Source organism: Heliangelus exortis, chromosome 21, assembly GCF_036169615.1.
Source record: "Heliangelus exortis chromosome 21, bHelExo1.hap1, whole genome shotgun sequence".
NCBI lineage: Eukaryota > Metazoa > Chordata > Aves > Apodiformes > Trochilidae > Heliangelus > Heliangelus exortis.
In genome coordinates, this window is record NC_092442.1 from 9,215,110 (window position 1) to 9,236,977 (window position 21,868).

A 21,868-nucleotide genomic window follows, 5' to 3' on the forward strand; every position below is an offset into this window, starting at 1 on the left:
TCTTTAATCAAAGACTCCATCAGCTGCAGGGAAAACGTGGGTAACTTCAAAGAGCAGAGCTGCTTGAGATGTGTCCTTGGTTAGGGTGGGAAGCAGCACTTTTAAGTGGAGTGCTCATCATTTTGTGCTTCACCAGGAGCTGAAATCAGGGGGGAGAAAGGAATGAAGGTGACTTTGCTTTCAGTGCTGCCACGGGAGAGCTGTGGGTACTGGAGCTGCTGTGTGTACCTGGGCTTTGCTTCTTGCAGAATGACTCTGCCCCCACTGCCCCTACAGATTTTCTGAGGGCTGCAGGGCCCTTTTCACTGCACCAGCTCCTCCGTGGAGCCAAAATTGCATCACCTCCCCCCATTTCATCTTAATGAACCGTTTGGGTTTTTTTATTATTTTTTAACCCCACCCATCTCTTTGTTACCTGGGATTTCACCAGGAAAACAAACCCTCCCTTTCACACCATTTCACCTCAGACACCCGGGGGCCGCTTGGGGGAGATTAAAAAAACAGAACCCAAACCCAAACCGCGTCCCCCGCTCCCCTTTCCCGCTGAGCCCTCGCCGCTTCGGTGCATGGAAGGCGGAGGGGGCGTGGTCGATGTGGGCGTGGTCAGTGTGGGTGTGGTCTGGGTGGGCGTGGTCTTTATGGGCGTGGCCTCTGGGCGCGGGCGGGCTGCGCATTGTGCGCGGAGGCGGTGGCGGGGCCGGGCCGAGGCCATGGAGCGCTGGACCGGGCGGGTCGCGTTGGTCACCGGCGCCTCGGTGGGGATCGGGGCGGCCGTAGCGCGGGCGCTGGTGCAGCACGGGATGAAGGTGGTGGGGTGCGCTCGGAGCGTCGACAAAATCGAGGTACCCGGGGCTGGGGGGAAGGGATGGGGACCGCACCGGGGACATTGCCCTCCCTCCCGGGCGCCGGGGCTCTGGGGATCTCACGGACCGGGTTCCCCTCGGGTTCTCACCCGGGGAAGGTTGGGGTGGGGGCCGCTTCCCCCGCTCCCCACCGGGGGTTGGAGCCGGAGCCTCCCCGGGCAGCGCCGGGAGAGGAGCGGCCCCTCCGGAGTCCCCTCCCCGCTGCCCGGTTGGGTCCTCGGGTCCGGACCCCGGCGAGGGGCAGCAGGGGGGGGGGCGGGCCATTCACGGAGCCTCCTGGGGGTTTTATCCCCCCCTAAAAGGAGGCGGGACGGGGGGGTGGGAGTTGCCTAAGGAACAGGTTCCGTTTGGGGGGGATTTTTGGTTTTGTGAGCGACCTCTTCTCCGGGGTGAAAATAGCATCTGGGTGCCCGACCCTGTGCGGGGGTTGTGAGGAGGAGGGAGAGTGATGAAGGTGCCGTAGAACCCCGTGGGGTGGAGGGCGAAATGGGGTCTGGTCTGCATGCAGGGTTTCTGCAGGTGGGGTTTCTCATCAGCTACACTGGAATAGGAGTTTGGTTCGTGTGTTACTTGATGAGCATCTCCTGCTGGAAGTCAAAAACCTCAGGGTGCTGGGTTGGAAATAAAAGATGCTTCAAGGAAATAGTTTCTGTGGGATGTTGTTTTGTAGCTGGATGTGTTGGTGGGCAGTGGTGTGAGCTGCAGCTTCTTTGCCTTTTAAAAAGTTTCCACTGGGGGAGGAAAAAAGTTCTAATCAAGGAGTTTAAATATTTTCACCTGGGTGGTTTGGTGCCTGCCCAGCCAAAGGGGATCTGTACCAACACCCAGGGTTTGCCTTTCCTTAGCAAAGGTGACAGGGAATCACTGCTACATGGATGACCCCACCAAGAACAAATTGTCCCAAAAAATCGTGGAAAAAAAGGCTTGAGGTTGCTGGTGTTGCTGAGACGAGGGGTTAAAGAAAGAAACTTTTTCCATGCTTTAGTGTGAATCAGAAAGACACCAGAGAGGAGAAAATACACCAGGCAGCCTAATTTAACTGTCCTTTGGGGATTGCTTCTAATTTTGGACTTCCTGACGTTTTGATACCGCGGTTTACAGGGAAAGCTGAGCTCTCCAGAGCCTTTCCCACGTGTGCCTCAGGGTGTTTAAGGCACTTTCAGAGCCAGGTCTCAGGAGGCTGTTGTAGCCTCACAGGACCTGATCAAGGATGCTGTAAAGGATGCTGGTGCTTCCCATTCCTCTCCAAAAAAGGTCTGAAAAATATTTTTCAATATTGGCATTTCCAGGATTGCTTTTTCTTTGGTTTTTCGTTTTCCTTTTTGGTAAAGAATATCAATGTAACTTTTATTTTCTTTGGGTGCTTCAGAGGGGTTCACTTCCTTTCTGAGACTTCTCTGGCAAAAACACAGTGTAGATTTCAGACAGGAGCAATGAGGTTCTGTGGTGTGCACATGTGCTGAGTGTTTGGCACCCTCTGTTACTGTTGAGTTTCAAAGCCTTGTGCTAAATACTGCAGATGATATTTGTCCCTGCTTGGTTTTTAATCCTCTCCCCTCTAAGGACTGAGCTGTGTTTGCACCAGGGGGTCGTTTGTTTTGGTGGCTGCCTGGGCTGTGTTTTGCTCTGTTGCTGTTCTGGTTTTCCTTATTTTGGAGCTGGTTTCCTTAAAGAGGAAGAAAAGCCTGGAGATGCTGCTGGGAAGGTGATGGAGCACGGGGTGGTGCAGGGACTCTGGGAACGGGTCCATCACCTCAGCCTGGCTGCCAGGGATGCTGGGTTGGCTCAGGTGACTCCTGCTGTGCCTTCAGAGCAGAGTTTATGTTAATTAAGCTTTCCTCCAGGAGGTTCACCTTATGCTTTCGTTCCTAGTTTATTTTTTAAAAAAAGGAGGAAAATGTTGAGGGTTTGGAGTGCTGGGCTCAGGCTGGCGCTTGGGATTTTGGCTGTGGCTGTGAGAAGCCATCTCTAGGAGCAGGAATTGGTGCTGTGTGTGTGTGAGGGGGCTGTGCTACAGCTGCCATGGTGGTGATGCAGCCAGAGCACATCTTGGGAGCTGCCAGCCAGATTCCTGCCCACTGGAAGGGCCTGGGATGCTCGGGGCAATGGGGAGGGCTGTGCTGAAGATGCTCCCCCAGCAGCATGTCCTTCCCTTGGGAAGTTACTGTGGCACCAGATCTCCCCCCAAAACACACTCTGTTCTCTCAGGCTGCTGGTTTTCCAAGCTGTTGTTGGTCAGGAGGAGGATGGCATCCTTGGTGGGGATTCCAGGGATGTGCTGATTTGGGGAGAGGGGCTCGTGCAGGATGGGGACAGTGGCAGAGGGATGAGAGCAGGATGAAGGAGCAGAGGGTTTGGTGTTGCCAGAGGTGAATAAAGGAGAGCTTAGAGCATCACATCTGGAATTGCTGCAGGACAAATCTTGTTGCTGTATAAATGCCCTGAATAATTTGTGAATACCACTGTGGATAATGGTGTTCAGAGGAGAGAACCCCAAAAAAATAAATCCAGGCAGCTTGAAATGGAAAGAGTGCAAATGGCAGGGTTTGAAACCAGCAATGCAGGCTCATTTGTTTTCATTAATGCTCTGCACTACTCATCTATTTTCAGGTAAAGTGGCTGGAACCATTCTGTGTGGTGGTTTTATAACCTACAGGAAAGTGGTGACTGAAAGAATCTGTGGTGTGGATCTGAACTCGGGCAATAAATGCTATGTCAAGATTTCTTAATCTCTTGGAAAATCAGATAAGGGCTTGAGGCAAGATAATGAGGGAATTGCAAAGTATTAAACTTGTGTCATAACTCCAGTGCTCCTTATTTGACTTTTGAAATAAAAATGTTAATGGCTTACAAAACCTGCAAGAATATCTTTTGGTGTTGTTTTGGGGTTTTTTCCCCTTCTTCCACTGGCTCTGTAGAAAAGCCCCGTGCTCACCTTGCCTGGAGTTAGTGCTCCAGCTGCCCTCAGTGCTCCTGTTTCCCACTGGATTTGGATTTCCTGGTCACATTTTTGTCTGTGCAGGTGCTGGGGGCTGGGGTTCCCCCCTCTCCTCCTGCCTGGTTGTGACCCTTGTGTGTTCCCTTCTTGTGCCACTTGTGTGTGTGTGTGTGGGACTCTGTTGTGTGGCTCACCCAGCAGTAACTTCAATATTCCAACACCAAGGATTAGGATGGATTTATTTTACTTTTGCATGCCAGGAGATAATTTGGGCTGAAAGCTTGTTTTAAATGAGAAGCCTGGAGGTACTACCAGCTGTCACAGACTTTTTGGTGGGGGCTTTTTTACTGAGTCTTTTCTGCTTTTCAGATACCTCCATGTGTTCCAAGCCAGGACCAAGCCTCAGGGCCTTAGTCAGGTAGCCAGGAGAGGTTTTTAGCAGCCCAAGCTTTGGTGAAAACTGCTTGCTGAGCACTTGGCTCTCCAGCCTGCACGAGGACTTGCTGGGATTTCATGACTTCCTTACCTGGTGCAGAATCCAGCAGGTTAAGACCTGGACAGGAGGCAGAGAGTTGCTTTTGGTGGCTTCACTACAAACTCTTCAATTTTCTTTTTTCCCCTGATGTTTTCCCTAAATTTGTATTTAATGCCTGACTCCTTGGAGCAGCACAAAAAAAGGGAGAGCACGGGACAGTGTTTCCCCTGCCCCAGCTGGCAAACCCCTCTCTGGGCTTCTATTCCTGAGTTTTATTTTGCAGTGTTCTTCCCCTGGTGTGAGGGAAGAGCTGGGGGGGTTGTGGGGAATGCAGGGGATGGCTCTGGGGTAAAGGCATGGGGGAACTTTTCTTCTGGAGCAGCAGAAGGTAGGAGACAGGGAGCTGGTTCTAAGAACTTTGAAGTTGATGCTTGGTATTATACGCTTATATATATATTTTTTTTTTTTAATTTTTTTTAATAGTTGTAAAGAAAGACAAAAGTGGTGTCAGGTCCCAGTGCTGGCTGCCTGGGAGGAAGCTCCAGTTGGGTCAGTGCCTCCTGCTTCAGGTCAGGTCAGGCAGCACTCAGCTTTGCTGGGAATCTTCCAGCAGTTCACTCATCCCTCCCCTACCTTGCTGTAAGGTGGCCAGAGGCATCTGTTACTTATTTTTTCTTAAATTATGTGTTTGTTTATAGATTTTTTTTTTTTCTTCATAGCCCTCTGGTCTGCTTTGGGAATGTCTTGGTTCTGCTGGAGTTTTGTTGGGAGTTTGGAGACACCAAATAAAGTGTCTGGCTGCTCCCTGGAGACCAGAGGGCATCCCCAGACAGCAGGCCCTGTGGCAGACCCAGAGGGATGAGATGATGGTGAGGGAACCCTCTGCCTTCCCAGAGCATCAGGAGGAGGTGGGGGTCCTCAGGTAATGGTCTGCTTCAAGGCATTGGAGAGGTCTAATCCTGGATGTCATGTATTAAAAAAAAAATATTAAAAAAATCCTTTCTTTGTTAAGAGAGCGAGCTGTGCAGGGAGCAATAAATGTGGTTTAAAAGACAAGGTTTAACCAATTAATTGTAATGCATTGGTGACAGTTATTGATCAAAGGTAACATTTATAACAGGGACTGTGTTGTCAAGGTTAGATCTTGCTCAAGGAGCAGCCCCTGATAAGCAGAGCTCTTGGCTGCAGGTTTGAGCAGAGCAATCTCTGGAGGTTGCTGCTTGTTCCAGGAGGCAGAGCTGGGCTGGAAGGAGGAGGAAGAAGCAGCTGAGCCTTCCTCCCAGGAGCTGAGCATCCTGAGGAGCCATGTGTGGGGCTGCCTCATCACCTCCCTGCTTAATTCATGGCAGAATTGTTGCTCAGTCCCTGATTGTGGAGTTAAATTACACTGTGTGCAAATCATATTGATGGTGTGGAGCTCAACTGCTTGGAATTTTGGTCTCCCAGGTGGGATTCCTCTGCCTTACAGCCAGGGCTGGCTTTCAGAGGGTGTTCCTAAAAACCCAGGTTTTCCTCTGAGCCCACACTTCTCTCTTTTGTGCCTTACATCTGTGTGGCTGAATGTGAGAAATGTGAATTTTGGTGCCTGGCTCCCACCCTCCCCGTGCCAAAGGTGGAGGAGCTGCTGGCCACACTCATCATGGACCTCACTGCCCCCTCTCTCCCATCCTTCTGGTGTCCTGCCTGGTAGCCTGATAAATGATTTTTTTTTTTTTCCAGGCAGGAGGAGCAGATCCAGGCAGGAAAATCCCAAGGCAAGGTCCCCCTGTAAATGAATGACCTTCAGAATCTCCTTGGCCTCTGGAAGGGCTTGTTTTGTGTTTGTCTTGCCTCAGGACTGGTGGGTACCCATGGCCTCTGAGGTGCTTTTATTGCTGCTTGGCCCTGGCCAGATCCTTCCCTGATAAATATGGAAGAGATCCTGTAATTTCTGGACTGAAGAGTGGGAACAAGTGCTTTGCTGTCCCTGTGGTTTTCCTCAGACCTGAAGCTCAGGAGGCACATGGGGAAGGGTTGCTTTTAAACTTCCCCCCTAAATGTGCTTTTAAAATGTTTTATTGCAGACCCCCCCTTCTCTGCTTCTCTTTGGGCTTTGCAGTGATACCAGGGTGTGCTCAGAGCCCTAAAAATAAGGAATAACTGAGCCTTTGCTGGGATTTGGGGGATGTGGTGGGGCTCTTGGTCAGCCTCTGCCTTCCTATGAAACAGGGCAGGGCAGGCAGCAGTCCTGTGCCTCAGTTTCCCTGTGTAACACCTGCCCTGGGAGCAGCAATCAGACATGGGAGGGTTTTGTTGGTTTTTTGTGGGGCTTTTTTTTTTTGTTTTTTTTTTTTGGTCTGATCTGTGTTTCAGGTTTGTAACTCTGATGGAGGTTTTCCTGGGGCTTGTTAAAAAGCTGAAGCTCTGCAGAAGGCAGTGGCTGTGCCAGGAGGAGTTTTATCCCTCTGGGTGCCCCTGGGGGAAGTGTTTGGGGTTGTCCTGGAATGAAGAGCTCCCTGGTGGGTTGTCATCTGCTGCTGCTTTGTCTCAGGGGTGGGGACACCAGTGGGGACACAAGGGCTGGGAAGAAGGAAAGGCCCTGATGAACTTGTGACCGAGCTGAGAATGGTCCTGAGTGTCCCCAGGATGCTCCTGGTTCTTTCCCACAAGGAATGGTGATGTACTCAGTTATCACACACTTATTCAGGGTGGACTGATGGTTTCCACAGCCCTCTGCTCACACCCTGGATCTTCAGGGTGTCCCCAGGCACCCCAGAGCTCCACTGCTGCACGATCAGGTAGAGTTTGATTTAATTAAAAGAAATAAGTAGGTTGGTTTTGTTGTTTTGTTTTGGTTTTTTTTCAGTTCCCTGAGCATAGTGGAGGTGGGTTTGGGTGTGGTGGGGGTGACACAGAAGGCACATGCCATGACTGTGGCACCTGCCCTCCAAGGGGTGTTGTTTGCAGGTTTCCTTGGAAATTCCTGCTGGAATGGGCAGCGATCCAAGAGGGACCATCAGCCCTGCTGTGTGCTGGCCCTCGGGTGTCTTGGAGCAGCAGCGTGGTCCTTGGCCCCTGGGTGTGATGGCAGCTGAGATGGCAAGATGCAATCTTCAGGCTTGGAATGAGAGTCCCAGGTTTTTTAGGGAAGGGAAGCACCTCCCTGTGGGTGTGTGTTGGAGCTGAAGAGCAGGCAGGCACCTGGGATGCTTGGTTTAGGCTCCTCACAGCTCAGAGGAAGCAGGAGAGATTGCTCTAATGAGCTGTCACCCTGGGAGTGGTGTGGTTCCTCCTCCCCCATGCCAGCCTGGAGCAACGTGATCTGAGCAAACAGTGGAAAAAAAAAAAAAAAAAAAAGAAAGAAATCTTTAGTGGCTTCAGCTCTGAGGGGTAAGGAGTGGTTGTCTGGGTGCCTGAAGGGAGCAGCAGGGATGTTGGGGCACTTTGCCTCGTGTGTCATTGTAAATGTAAAATTGGGTGAGCTAGGAAAAAAATATCTTGGATGTTTAGCTACTGAAAAAGTGCAGGGAACAAAGAGAGTTGGAAAAAAGCAGCAGGAATCTGGAGCAGTCTCCTGGGAAGATGTGACCTCTGTTTACCAGGGGGATGCTCTGAAACTGGTGCTGCTCCTTTATCCACACTAGGTCTGGTCTGGGTGCCTCCAGCTGAGTACTGCATGTTTGCTCTTCCCTATAAATTCTATTTTCTGAGCTTTCCCATCCCCAGCCTTCTGCTTTCTGCTCTGGAGCAGGGACAGATCTGAGGTGAGGAGCATGGATTGGTAAGAATCAGCCCAAAGCATGGATTTCAGGCTCACCTTAGGAGAATCACTTCACTTCATGTGAAACCTTCTTTTAGACTCCCTGTCTGGGCACCCAGAGCTTAGGCAAAAGAACCTGGAGGAATTGTAATATTCCTCTCTGGATCACAGGGAGGGAAAAGGCCCCAGGTCCCTGGCAGCAGCAGGAAGGGGCTCAGTGTGATTATCTGCATTTTACAGATGGGGAAGCAGCTCTGAATCTTGCCCCTGGTCACAGAGCACACTATGGAAATAAACCCCAGTCTGGGGCCTTATTCACTGTCTATCTCTTCCTCTATTATGCTGTTGCACTGGTATTAAATCTTAATTAAAAGAAGCCTCAAACTTGCCAATCAGTCAAATGAAAGGATTTGTAAGCCCCCAGCTTTATTTCACAACTGTGATGCTGCTCGTTAGGATTTTTCTCCTTCATTTCCTTTAGATGGCAAAAGTAATTGGGGTGACTTCAGTTTCTTTCCAGTTGGTTTCTTGGTTTTAAACATAAGCTGAATCAGTAGGATGCAAGTACCTGTGATGAATGGCAGGCTAGATTAAAAATTACCTAATGGCTCTTCTGGCTTTAATCTCTCTGAACTAAATGTGGCTGAAGTTAATAGGATGGTTTCCCAAATAAAGCCCTACGTGACTCTTCTTTTTTCCCTCCCCTTAGGAGTCCCTTTAAATGTTTTTATCTATTAGTTTTGTAAAAATCATTTTGCCAGGACTGAATCCAAACACGTGGCACTGTGCCCTCCCCAAGTGTCCTGCATGCAAAGAGCATTAACCCCTTCTTGGGAGGGCTGAGGCCCTGTTAACATGTGGAAAATGGGCTGCAAATGCAAGAAATCCTTTTAGACCTTTAAGAGGAACTAAATAGTGCACAGGTAGCAGTGTGACCAGGTGTTTTTCTTTGTCTGTCTTATATGTAGGTAGGTGCTGGGTGTTTTGAGGCTCAGGTCTCCTTTCAGATCTCCATCTGTTGGGGCACTGGCTCACTGCTCCTCTTCTGTGTTGCTGTTGCTCTTGAGTTGTTTATGAAAAATGGAAAAATAGCTTTTTTTCTTTTCTTTTTTTTTTCCTCCTTGTGTGTTTGGTGTGCCTGAAGTGCATCGAGCAGTAATTAACTCAGGGGATGCTCTGAAAAAATATTGCAAGCTCCCAAATTCAGGGAGTTGCCTTGCAGAAGTTTTCTCTTGCAAACCTTGCCTGCAGTTGATGTTTCTTTGAAGAGCCTGTGATGATTCTTTATCTCGAGGTGGCTGAAGCACGTTCAGCTCTGCCTGGGTGTCAGTGGTGTGTTCAGCACTTCACTTTCAAAGAGAATTTGTTAACACAAGTGTAGGCTGGGAGATGAAAGGATCCATGTTGAGGCTCATTTGAAGCTGTGAGACACCAGACAAGAAAAGAAGGATCTTGAGGGATACTTGCTTGCTCTGGTCAGTTGTGGCAAAGAGCTTCCTCTTGGTGTATCCAAGGCATGAGCCAAGGAGGGTGCCTGGGGGAAGAGGATGGGCAGCTCCACCACGGCAGTCACTGCTGTCCTGAGCACCCTCAGCTCATCTGCTGCTTCATCCCAGTGGGGTTTAGGCCCTGTCTGTCCCCACTGAGGGGACAGCTGAACATGGAAGTGGAGATATTAAAGACAACATTTCCCTCTGGGATGGGGGGGAGCTTGTTTGCCCTTTCCTATCCATGCTGATGAGCCCTCCTCCCTTCCAGCCAGCTCTCCTCTTCTGGGGAGGTTCATCCCAATCCCTCGTGCTTGTGTTTCTCATCTTTTAGAGTCATTGCCATTGCTTGATCTGAGTTCAGCTGGAGCAGTTCCTGCCACAAGCTGGAAGGTGTTTCCTTCCGGCAGCTCTGGGATGCAGGATGCTGCTCAGTGATGCACCAGCCCTCTTCCAAGAGCAAATTAAGGCCATACTTCTGGCTATGACTTGGTGAACAAAGAAGAAAAAATGCTAGCCATGAGGCAGGGTACTTCACAAGCAAATAGTGAATGGGATGGATCCCTTAGTGGAGTGCTTGAGTCTGAGCACTGGGGTGGAGAGAGCTCTGAAGCTGTTACCTTGATGCCAGGTTCTGAAGATCATGGCTGAAGGGCTCCTTGCCCATTTTTCCCTCCTCTGTCCATCCCTGGAGTGGTTTAGCACCTTCCAGCAGGTCTCCATACTGCTTTCAGATTTCTAAATGCTGCTCTTGCAGATTTCCCCCCCCCCCCCCCCCAACTGTTTTCTCAAGTGTGCACTCTGATCATGAAATAGTGTCTATTTTTCTCATATTATCAGCACACAGTCACCAAGATTGCATGCACAGCACAGTAAAACCAGACCCAGGGGGGTACAGAGAGGCTCAGTTCAGTCCCAGGGGCATCTTTGTTCTCCATCAAGCAGAGATATTGTCAAGCCCAGCCCAAACAGAGATGTCCAGAGTGTGTGATGCTGTTGGGCTCTATTGATCTCCAGGCTGATCTCAGCATCTCAGTCCCCTTCTTGCCTGGTGATGTGAGCTTTAATAATAATAATAATAACAATAATAACAACACTAACAACCCTTGTGTTGCTGCAATGCCTTCCCTGAAGCTGTCCCCTCCAGCACAAGCTTCTTGGTGGTGTCTCAGGTGGCCCTGGGTGCTGTGGCTCCTGGTCCAGTTTCCCCTTTCTGGCTGAGCTCCAGGATAGGTGCTGGGCTGGGGCTGGGATATTCAGCAGCCACTTTTCTTTGCTGTTCCCTGCTCCCAGCCTCGCTCCTCCTTTTTCTAACCAGCTGTGAATTAGTCTTGGCATGGAGGGAGGGGAGGCAGAGCAGGCCCTGGCACCAGAGCAGCTTTTATTGCACCCCCCGAAATGTCAGGGCGGCGAAGGTGTTGCAGTGATTTGGTGGAGGTTTGTAGCCAGGGTCCAGCTCTCCCCAGGAACCAGACATCACGTGGCTCTCTCCTGGAGCTGGGAGCTGTCACTGTCACCAATATGACACATCAAGGGATGAGATGCTGCTTCTCATTAGCATCAGGGGCCACGGGGCATCCTCGGGAGGATGCGGCTGTTGCGTCGGCAGCTCTCGGCCTTTCCTTTGCTCGGTGTCACTCAGCCTCCTCAAAGACCTGGATCCTTGGGATAATTGTTGGGAATGCCTAACGAGGAATTGCCAGGCGTGCCCTGTTTGAGTGGGGCAGACCTGCAGCCCAATGCCCTGGCTGTATTTCTTTGTGTTTTCCCAGCACCTCCTCACCCCGGTGCTGCCTGGGGTGCTGGGTGGGTGCAGAGGGTCCCCAGTTTAATAACTGGGAGGCTGAAGGGCTCAGGTCCTCATCCCTATTGAGGCTGCTTTTTTATTTCATTAGCATTTACAATGATTCTTCCCCAGTGCCTGCTCTTAAAATGGGCTCTGCAGGGAGCTGCTGGGTTTTGTTAGCCCGGGGGTGTGTTTTTAAGCAACTGGCAGGAGAGGAGGAGGCTGATGGTTGGTTCTTTTGTTTTTTTTCCCTTCTTTTCTCTTCCCTAGAAATTGGCAGCTGAATGCCAGAGCGCCGGCTACCCCGGGACCCTCATCCCATACAAATGTGACCTCTCCAACGAAGAGGAAATCCTCTCCATGTTCTCTGCCATCAGGACCCTTCACCAAGGAGTTGATGTCTGCATCAACAACGCGGGGCTGGCTCGCCCAGAGCCCCTGCTCTCAGGGAAAACAGAGGGCTGGAGGACAATGATAGATGTGAGTAGTGCCTCAGGAACTGGGTTAGGGTTGGATTTCTCCTGGACAGCAGCACCAATGTCCTCACCTACTGATTTCACACCTGCAGAGCTGAGGAGCTGCTTCCCACCTGGCTCTGCCATGGCCCAGAAAGATCTCACACTTCTGAGCCACTTGCCTTCACCTGGGAGTATGAAAACACTCAAAACCTTCAGTAGAACTTTTTCTTTGAGTTCAGTGGCTTTCTAAAGAAAGCGTGATGAGCCTCCCATTTTTTCTTCAATAAAACAGGAAATTGAATGTCAAGGACTGGCTTCTGTAGCTAATCCTGTTAGTTGTAGCAGTGGGTTGTAGAATGGGTGGATTCCTTTTGGTTTCAAAACCTGCAGTGTTTTTTGTCTTTATAGCTTAATTTTCTGCCCATAATCTGGTTAGAGCTGGGTGTGAATGAAGCAATTTCATACACCAGGCTGGGAGCTGATGCCACCAGCACTGCTCCCTGGGTGTTGCTGTCCTGAGATGCTGCTGCACATCTTTTGGGGACTTCTCCATCTTTTATCATTATGTGGTAGCCCTTTTCTGGACATGGCAGCCATGGCCAGGTAGCATGGCCTTTGGTATGGCCCATTCTGCAGCTCTGGCTGGAACAGGGGCTTTTCACAGAGGGGATTTTCCCCTCCTCCTTTTGCATGTCAAAGTGTCATCCATGTAGGAGCAAGGGCTGAACTCAGAGCCTTGGAGCAGCTGTGGCAGCTTGTCCCAGGGAAGGAAAAGACATCTCTGTTGGAAAAGCAGAGTGAGCTGGGACACTCCTGTGGCATCCAGCAGCAGCTTCAGGGGATGAGTAAAGCAAACCAGAGAGGTACAGCAAGGCCCCAAACTCCTGCTGCCAGGGCAAGAGCTGCCACATCCTGGCTAATTAAGTTCTCGTTAGGATTTTTAGGCCAGTCTGCTGGCTGCTCAGCTTTGTCTGCCCTGGCCAGGCTTTTGTGGGTTGTCCAGCCTGGGTCACTGCACAGCCCTTTCTCCCTGTCCCCTGTTGCCATGGAGTCTTTAAAGAAAATGAAGTGAAGTGGAGCTGAGCTGAGCTGGTGTGAAGCAGAGCACTTCCCAAGGTTGTTTTGCTGCCAGCCTGGCCCTCTGGGTCACCTGCACCTTGTAAATTCCTTGTCCTGGGATCTTGTGTGGGTGCTGCATGTCCCTCACCCCAGGTTCTCTTTGTTCTGCTGACCTTTTGTTCTCTGGGAGGGGGGCAGCTGGGGGGCACCTGGGGCTTTCACCACCTGAAAACTCTTCAGTGCTCCTTTCCTTGGCTGTTGAGGTGGGAGTTCCCGTGGCCTCACCTTCCACCATTTTTAGGGAGCAAGATTTTGGGACAGTGATTGTTCTGTATGGGATGCTCCCAGGTTTGGTGTGGAGTGCCCTGAGCTGGGGTTTGGGAGCCTGTGGGTGCTGCTGTCTGCACCCTGGATGGTGATGGGAGGAGAGGCAGCTTCACAAAGAGTGTGAGGAATCCAGGCTGGGGGAATATTTGATTCCCAGGGGTGAGCTGTGTGGCTGTATCTGCTCTCCTTGTCAAAAATGCTTTTGTAGCCCTGGGAGCAGACTGAGACACCCCAACTTGCTTCATTTCCTGACAGTTTTTTCTTTTTTCCTCCCAGCAGCTGGTGGGGTTGCTCTTGGTTTGTGTGTAATTCTCTGAACAACGCTCACACCTTGAAGGTGAAGACCTGGGACCCTCCAGAGCTTCACCCACCTCAGCCTACACAGCCTGGCAAGCCTGTGGTTTGTTTTGCAGCCTGTTGGGAAGCAGCAGAAAATAGCTCAGGGATTTTCCTTTTGCCATCTGGCCTCAGTTTTGTGTCTGGAACCTCCCAGCTTGGGAATCTTGCTCTCCAAGCGTGGGCAGAGCAGGGTGCAGGGAGGGATGTGCAGTGACAGGGAAACACTCCAGCCCCAGGGAAACACTTGCCAGGCCTGATTTTTTCTGCATGCTCTGAAGCTCTCAGAGGGTCAGGACAGGGGAAGCTTGCCAGCACCTTTCACGGGCCACTGGGCTTTGCAGAGCTGAGTGGGAGCAAGGAGGCTCCTGCCAAAGGTCCCTGGGAGAACCGTGTTGCAGAGCAGCAGGGTGGGAGATGCTGCTGGAGAGTTTCTGAGTGGGCTCTGTGAGACAGCCATCAATCTATTGATTGAGGAGGCATTAGGGCTTTAAATTAAAGGCATTTTTTTTCTTTTGGGGAGATCAGTTTTTGCTTCCATGCATTTTTTATGAGCTTGGAGGCTTTGTCTCCTTCCAGGCTCTCCTCTCGGTACACGTATTCCATTAAATTTCTTTCTGTACATCTAACAGTCAAAACCATCTTATCATGTACTTTTTCATCCTCTTTTTATTTTTTTTTATCCAGTTCCTCATTGTCTGGTACTTCTTCCCATGGGGCAGCTGCATCTCCTGTTGGGAACTGGTGTGTGCCAGGGAGGGAGCACAACCCCAGCCCCTCATCTTTGGGGTTCTCAGTTTTCCCCCTTCCCTCACTCTGAGTTTCTGAGCTTGGGCTTGCCAGGAGGCTGGAGCAAAGTCCTGATCCGTGCAGGAGTAGCTGTGTACACACTGACTCCAGGCTCTGGGATTTTTACAGCTCCTTCACATTTTACCTACTGACCTTTACAGCCAGGAATTCCAGCTGAACTTTCTGTTTGTGCTGTTCAGGGCACAAAGCACTGCAGCACACATCCTCTCACTCCTCCACACACTAAATAAGTTTGTTTCTTCTCAGGATAATTCATTGACCAGCAAGGCTCTGCTCTTCTTGCTTTTATCCACCAGCTGTGCAGAGATGTTTTCTGAAACCTGTGTTTTAATGCTAAAATTAAAAAAAAACCAACAACTGGGAGCTGGGATATTTATTTTGATGCCTTAGAGAAGGCTGATTCTGGGAAGTGAAGAGGCTCAGCACTTCCAGGCACAGGATCTTTTATGTTCTCCCAACCTGGCAATTGGAAGTCATTAATTCCTAGGAAATGTCCCTTCATTGGTGCTGCTGGGCTCACACAGGTGGCAGCCACAGCCCTGCTGCCCTGTGCCACATGCTGGGGAAGGCAGAGCACAGATGTGTTGCCCTCTTTGCTAAGGGACCTTTGAACCTTTTGTTCTTAAAATAGGAACAAGGCTGAAAAATGTCTTGCCCTGGGTATTTGTAACCCCATAGCCCTTAGATTGTGTCTCCCCAAGTGACACAGCCCTAGGACCTGCTCATTTCCCAGGTGTGTTTGAAGGTTCCTGAGTGCCTGCACTGCATTTTGAAATGGGATTTCACCCCCAAATCCTCTGGGTGCTCTTGGGAAAAGGCAGCAAGGCCATCCCAGGCAGTTGTTGTGTTGTAGCAGTGTGTTACACAGGCTCTGGACTTCCCCTTGTGGCTGCTGAATAGCATCTTGCTTTGGCAGCAGTGGAGATGCTGTAACTCTGCTCCCAGAAGGGATCAGTGCTCAGTCTGAGCTCAGGCTTTAGGTGATGTTACCCTCTAGTGGCTACAGGTGGAGCCTCCAAAGATGCTCTGCCTGCTGGGTTCAGAGTGTCCTGGGGCAGGAGGGACACAGGGATCTTTTGCCATGGAGAATTTTGATGCTAACAGCTGCCAGGATCTGTACCTGAAAGGCTTGGTTAACATAGCAGGTTACTCCTCCTTTCCTTGACCTTTCCCAAAGCCTTCAGATCCTCTGCCTGCTCCAGTTCAGTGCTGAACTGATCATAAGATCAATTCTCCTGACATGTCTGCTGTGTTTCTCCCTTGCACACACACTTCTTTGACTGGTGCCAGGGGATTTATCTCTGTAGTTCAGGTATGATGGCTGAGAAATCCAGTGGTGACTGTGTGCTCAACCCAATGCACTTGGATGAGGGTGATGATTCTGCTTGGTGTTGCCTGGGTGCTCCAAGAGCCAAGCAGGATGCTGTTTATCTGGTGCCAAGGCAGAAACTTGCAAGCCCTGCCTCTTGGAATGAGCAGAAAAAATGCCTGAGACCACAGCAGTGACCAGAGGATCTGTCAGCTGAGCCTTGCAGAGTCTCTGCACCCTCTGAGTCCTTACAGTACTTATATCTCTCAAATCCAGCCCTTTCTGCCTCTTATTTTCTGGTCTCCAATCTAATGTTCTTCTCCTGCATGTCCTTTGTGCCTCATTCTAGTTTATAATTTTCCAGCAGGGATAGCCAGCCCTCTGCCCCAGCCTTAATTCACTCTCCCCCTGGCTTTGTTCCTGCTGCTCCTCCCCTTTATAGTTGCACCTGACTTCTGATCCACCAGAAATTTGATATTTAGTTCACAGTGATGTTTTCAGGCTTGCCTGGCCTGCTCATTTTGCTAGGAAAGTGTTAAATAGGCCTTGCCTTGACGTGGTCCCAGCCTTTCTGGGAGGCTTTGGCAGACACCTTCTACCTTTCAACTGCTTTTCCAAATCTAAACCACTGGAAGCTTGAGCAATGAGTGCTGGGGCTGAGAGAGCTTGCACTCACCTCTGGGTGCTTTGATTTCCCTATCTCCATCTTCCTGGGAACTTTGACTCCCTATTTTATGGCCAGCAGATGCTGGAGGCATCTGTGTGTTAGCAGTGGGCACATGGCAGGGTGACAGAGCTGAACCCAGCTGGGATGTGCTGAGCAGTGCTGGCCCAAAGAACCCTGGAAAACTCTGGGTCCAGGTGCCAGGGAAGGGCTGCAGGTCCTCAGTGTCTGCTGCTTTTCTCTCCTCTTAGGTCAATGTGATGGCTGTGAGCATCTGCACCCGGGAGGCCTACCAGTCCATGAAAGAGAGGAACATTGATGATGGGCATATTATTAACATTAACAGGTATCCAGGGGGGAAATCTGGGGTCAGCCACAGGTCCTTTTGCCTTCCCAACTTGCAGAGAGGGTTTGGGTGGTGAAGCTTTAACCTTGGAGTGGACTGATGGTGCCCAGGGAAGGGTTTTCCAAGGATTGCAATGGTTGATTTTCCAGTCTAAGCGAAAGAAAAACCAAACCAGGGAGAAAAGGGTAATGCCAACCACTTGTGGTGACCCAGGGCTGAAGACTAAAACTTCTTGACCAGCTCCTGACAACATCTGTGCTGATGGGAGCCTCTCCTGATGCCCTTTCCCTGCAGGAGGGGGGAAATCCTCACCTCTCCCCCGTGTCTGTGTTCAGGAGGATGGATTAGCATCCCCTGGGTTGTTTTCTCAGGACTCTGCTTTGCCTCCCCAGTGCTCAGCACCTCCCTTTCTGCTCTCTCCTCAGCATGAATGGCCACAGTGTTGTGCCCCAGTCAGTGGTGCATTTTTACAGTGCCACCAAGTATGCAGTCACAGCCCTGACAGAGGGGCTGAGGCAAGAGCTCCGAGAAGCCAGGACCCACATCAGAGCTACAGTGAGTACCAAGGGCTCCCCTCCTCCTGGCTCCATGGGACAGGGCTTTTCCTTTGGAAAAAATTAAAGGTACCTGTCACACGAGTTGTTAAGGCAAAGCCTGCTCTCTTAAACCATTCCCCTAGAAAAAAACAGTGGAGAAGGTTTTGGGTTGGTTTTGGGATTTTTTTTTTTTTTTTTGGCTTTTTCAGTGCTAATGATTTCCCTCCTTTTTTTTTTTTTTTTTAAATTCTTTCAGTGAAGGGGAATTACAAATCCTATTAGGATGTGCTCTGCTCTTTTCCAGTGTATATCTCCAGGACTGGTGGAAACAGGCTTTGCTTTTAAACTTCATGATAATGACCCCGAGAGAGCTGCTGCCACCTATGAGAGCATCCGGGTAGGACATGGAGAAATGGAAACGGAGGGAAGTGGCTCTGTCTGTGGTTTAACAGTCTCTCTCCTAGTTAATGTCACAAGGAACTAGTTCTGCAGAGTGCCCAGTGCTTTCCAGGTTGTAATAAACATTCCCAAGGTCTCAGCACTCAACCCTCTGTTTTTACACACTTACACACTATGTAAATTTTCATTCAGGTTCAGTTCCCAACTCCCTGTGTTTTTTCCTTTTCTTTTGATGTTCCTCTAAATGAGTATCAGCCAGCTTTGACACTTGGCAGTAAATGGCTTCTTTATTGAAGATAAAATAAGCAAACATCCCTGCACAAGAAGAAATGTGTTGTCTTGCAGGTGGCTGGCACAGGATTCCTTGTGCTCCTCTGGTAATTTTTGATAAGGATGGTGATGCCTGACCTGGCAGAATTACTGTGACAGTAGTAAGATTATTCACAGCAAATGGAGAATTATCAGCACCAGCCACATCCTTTGTTAAGTTTGCAATGGGTTATTTTTTTTTTTCCTGCTTGCTTGCACCTTTCTGCCATGCCCCAGTGACATCCCCATTACTGATGGTTGGGAAAGAAGTGATCTTGGGGTTAACTTCCTGAGGAGCCCTTGGACTAAGAATCCCTTTCCTGTCTTTCCAGTGTCTTAAAGCTGAAGATATGGCTAATGCTGTCATATATGTCCTCAGTGCCCCCCCTCATGTACAGGTGAGCTGTGGCTGGGGGGTGGGTGCTGAGGGAACTGCTGCTGATCAGGGTTCAGGTGCTGTACCAGCTCTGGGCTCAGTGCAGATATCCCCAGGCTGGGGATTAGCAGTGATGATCTTTGCTTACACTTCCCTGATGGCAGCTCTGGGATTGGGCTGCCCAGGCTGCTCGTAGCCCCCTGGATCCAGCAAAAGCTGCTCTGAGCCCAGGGAAAGCCTGCACAGGGCAGAGGGAATGGGATATGGACATGTTGGTTGGGTTTGGTACCACCTGAGGTTTGCTGGTGCTGTTCCAGCAGAACCAGGGCTCACCAGTTGCCAAACGCTGTGCTGGGCCTGATCCTGCCAAGTGCTGTGCCCCTTCCCAAGGGTGGTGTGAGGTGCCAGAGGGAATTCCCTGCTGGGAAACAAGGAATGAGTGAAGAGCTTTGATCTGGAGGCGGGAGGAGACAGGAGGCTGTGTCAGAGTTTAGTGCATGGAACATAAAAGCTCCTCTTGCAAAAAGCAAACTTTGGTCACGAGAGGTTCAGCAGCCCCTCACGTGAACTCTGCTCCTTTGGAGATGCTGTTGTGTTAAGGAGGGTAAAGGAGTTTGGCAGGAAATAAATCCAGCTGAGGCTCAGGCATTAGAGGAGCTGGGGGCAGCTGGGTTTAGGTTCTGAGTGGCAGCCAATTCCCCTGGAGTAAGCTGGAAAACAGGGGTCTGGATGCAGCACTGCCACCACCTGAGTGAGGAAAGGACCAAGGACACACACTGGGGTTTGGTCATGCTCAGTGATTTATCAGCTCACCAGATTCATCAACACTGTGATCCATTAAAGCAATAGCATACAAGTCCTTTGGATTGCCAGAGGTGGCAAAAAGCAGCACGTGGAAAATACTGAGGAATCTGCAGAGATTTCTGAGGGAAGGGGGGGAGACCTGGTCAGAAACTGTGGGTGTAGAGATTTATACTGTAAAAGAGGTAAAGGGAAAAGGGGTAAACTGGTGTTCAGATCTCACCCAAAAGCATCCTACTGGGGGGGAAGAGAGGCTCAGCCCCTTGGCTGGTCCCTGGGGTCAGGGCTGTCCCTGCAGTGGTGTCTTCCCTGGCATCTCTCCCACATTAACTACTTTTATACTATTTTACCTGGCAGGTGGAGCTTGAGGGTCTCTAGCCAAGCATCTCTTTATTGTGGTTGGTGCCAAGTTCTCTCACTTCATGTTTAAAGGGAGAGGCTACAAAAAAATTCAGTGCAGAGCCTCCCCCAGGGGTGGAGGGGGGTGACTTGAGGGATGGAGGTGTGTTTTTTGTACTAAAATGAAATGATAATGAGCAACAGCTATGGCAGTCATGCTCCAAATGCTGTACCTTTATTAAAGAGCACAAATGCAGCCTGGGTCATCTCTAGCAATTATTCCCCAGGAGCAAAACGTGGGCATCTTGACACTGGCTCAGCAGGGATAGCTGAGCTGACCTCTTAAGAGGATAAAAAGTCCTGCCTGGGGCTGATCAAGCAGTGCTTCTGCTTGACCCTCCTTGAGCAGGATCAAACTAAAGACTTTTGACCCATGGGAGTCTGTAATCTGTGTCATCTCACACCCCTTTCTTCACCAGGTTGTGCTTTGATCCCTTCTGCCAAAGGCAGAGCACTCCCAGTCACCTTTATTTATTTATTCATCTTGGCTCAGTGGGCTCAGGAGCTTCCTTCATCTGCAACGTGGGAATGCCCAGTGCAGGATTTAAGCTGGACTCGAGTGCTCCAGTAAAATCCTGTGTTTTTTCCAGATTGGAGATATACAGATGAGGCCCACAGAGCAGGTATCCTAGCAAAGGAAGAGGACCAGGAGCAGCACTGTGTATCCACTCCACTTCAAACCCTCTGGCAATTGGGGTTCCCTTGGCTGGCTGGCAACGTTGTAATCAGAGGATCACCTTGGAAGAATTATTTTTCTCTCCCTCTCTCTGAGCTGGTGCTGGTGCTGAGGCAGTTTTACAAAAGAAAAAAAAAAAAAAAGAAAAAAAAAAGAAAAAGTGGGTCTCTTTTCTTCCCCACTCATTTCTGCAACTGTAAAATGTGTTTGAAAATAATGCAGGGAAGTGGTTTGGGGAAGGTTGTTGTTTCCAGGCTGGTTTATTCTGCCTTTTGCTTTCTTTTCAAGGTTTGTTTGTGCTCATTTGCTGATGCTGTGTCTGGACATAGGTGAAGTGGCACAAGGTGTCTGCCAGCTTCAGTGTGCTTGGGCTCTGAGGTTTCCAGTGGATGTTGTACACGAATCCATCTGGTTTTGGGGTTTATTTTCCTTGGGTTGATTCCTGATGGTAACCATGCATGTGATATTTTCTACATTCATGCTCCACTGCCCTAAACCCAGTGTACAACCTCCCCAGATCCCCCTTCCCTCTTCACATGGATCATGCCTGCCAAGCTGGAGGAAGTGTAAATGTGTGTGCTTGCTATTTCTCTTTATTTCTAGGTAGGTAGGTAGGTAAATAGTTGGAGGAAAAACACCTGTACCCCTGCAGGTTAGGATGATCATTTAAGTGGCATAGTTACAGTAAGAGTGAGTTGTGTGGTACTTTTAATAAAAACTAAATGTGTGCTGTCTTGTGATCACCTCTATCCTTGGTATCATCTCCCAGCACTCTTGGTGTTTTTGTGGGTGATTATTTGCATGCATTGACACTTTTCTGGAAATATTGGTCAGTCTTAGAGAGATGTGTGGTGCTGTGAAAATGCTGAGGAGCTGAAGTGTTGGGAGTTTATGTGCAGAGATAAAAACTCAGAGAGAGAGAGAGAGAGAACTGAAGGTGCCCAAACTGAGAAGGGATCAGCAGGGACATTTCCCTCCAAAGCAGAAGGTAAAAGGTCTGGTTCAGATCTTGTACCAGTCCTGCAGCCCCATTGTCCTGCTCTGGATGTCTTCTTTATCCAAGGAAAAGCCATCCAGGCTCAAAGCTGGCAGCTGCAGGGCCACTTGGGTTGTTTTAAGGCTCTTGCACCCATCTGTGTGGTGCTCAGGGGCTGCAGAGCCCTGGAGCTGGTGATGGAGACGTTGCCTTAAGTCTGCAGGCTGAGTCCTGCAGTGCTCTGGGCTGTCTGGGAGCTGAGCTGGGGGTATGGCCAGAGGACTGGGAACAGGGAATTTTGGGCTGGATTGTTCTGCTGACACCAGTAAAGCTCTGTGGGAGGTGATGTGTTCCACCACTGGATGGGGGAGCAGAACTGGGCTGCTGTATCCTGAGTTTCAGCTCCCTGTGAAGCCTTGGGCAAGTGACTTTACCTCCCTGCCTCAGTTTCCCCATCTGTAAAATGGGGATAATAATACTTACCTACCTCACAGGGGTGTTGTGAGGACTCACAAACTTTTGTAAAGCACTTTTGAGTCTGAGGAGCGCTGTGTCAGTGCAGAGGGTTGATATGAAGTATTATTATTATTATTATTATTATTATTATTATTAATTAAATCTTGTGACCTGTAGAGTTCCTTGTGCCAAAGGTGAGCAACCCTAGAAGGATACAAGGAGAAAACTGGTAAAACATCCCTTTGTCATGGCAGAACAAAGGCAATTTGCCCTTTTTTTTTTTGGTTTGGTTTGGTTTGTTCTGGTTTTTGATGTTGTTTTGGTTGGGTTTTTTATATATACA

General features: G+C 49.8%; 1 protein-coding gene across 4 annotated transcripts; it reads left to right on the forward strand.

The window, feature by feature from the left end:
• The first annotated feature begins 647 nt into the window (after positions 1–647).
• Positions 648–20,833, forward strand: DHRS11 (dehydrogenase/reductase 11). Of its 4 annotated transcripts, XM_071765093.1 has the most exons (8): positions 735–842; positions 5,996–6,116; positions 11,559–11,768; positions 16,503–16,597; positions 17,023–17,152; positions 17,438–17,530; positions 18,174–18,239; positions 20,008–20,833. In XM_071765093.1, exons 2-8 carry the CDS (start codon positions 6,048–6,050, stop codon positions 20,047–20,049), a joined length of 705 nt encoding a protein of 234 aa, XP_071621194.1. In that variant the 5' UTR covers positions 735–842; positions 5,996–6,047; the 3' UTR covers positions 20,050–20,833. The 4 variants fall into 4 exon arrangements, with proteins under 4 accessions (XP_071621192.1, XP_071621193.1, XP_071621194.1 ...); XM_071765091.1 differs by lacking the exon at positions 5,996–6,116 and having other exon boundaries at positions 648–842; XM_071765094.1 differs by lacking the exons at positions 735–842; positions 5,996–6,116 and adding an exon at positions 6,663–6,774.
• The last annotated feature ends 1,035 nt before the right edge of the window (positions 20,834–21,868 follow it).

Coding starts and splice junctions, on each gene's coding strand:
- DHRS11 (XM_071765091.1), top strand. CDS start 711: ATGGAGCGCTGGACCGGGCGGGTCGCGTTGGTCACCGGCGCCTCGGTG. Junction 11,769..16,502: donor GCTGGAGGACAATGATAGAT/GTGAGTAGTGCC, acceptor CTCTCCTCTTAG/GTCAATGTGATGGCTGTGAG. Junction 16,598..17,022: donor CATATTATTAACATTAACAG/GTATCCAGGGGG, acceptor CTCTCTCCTCAG/CATGAATGGCCACAGTGTTG.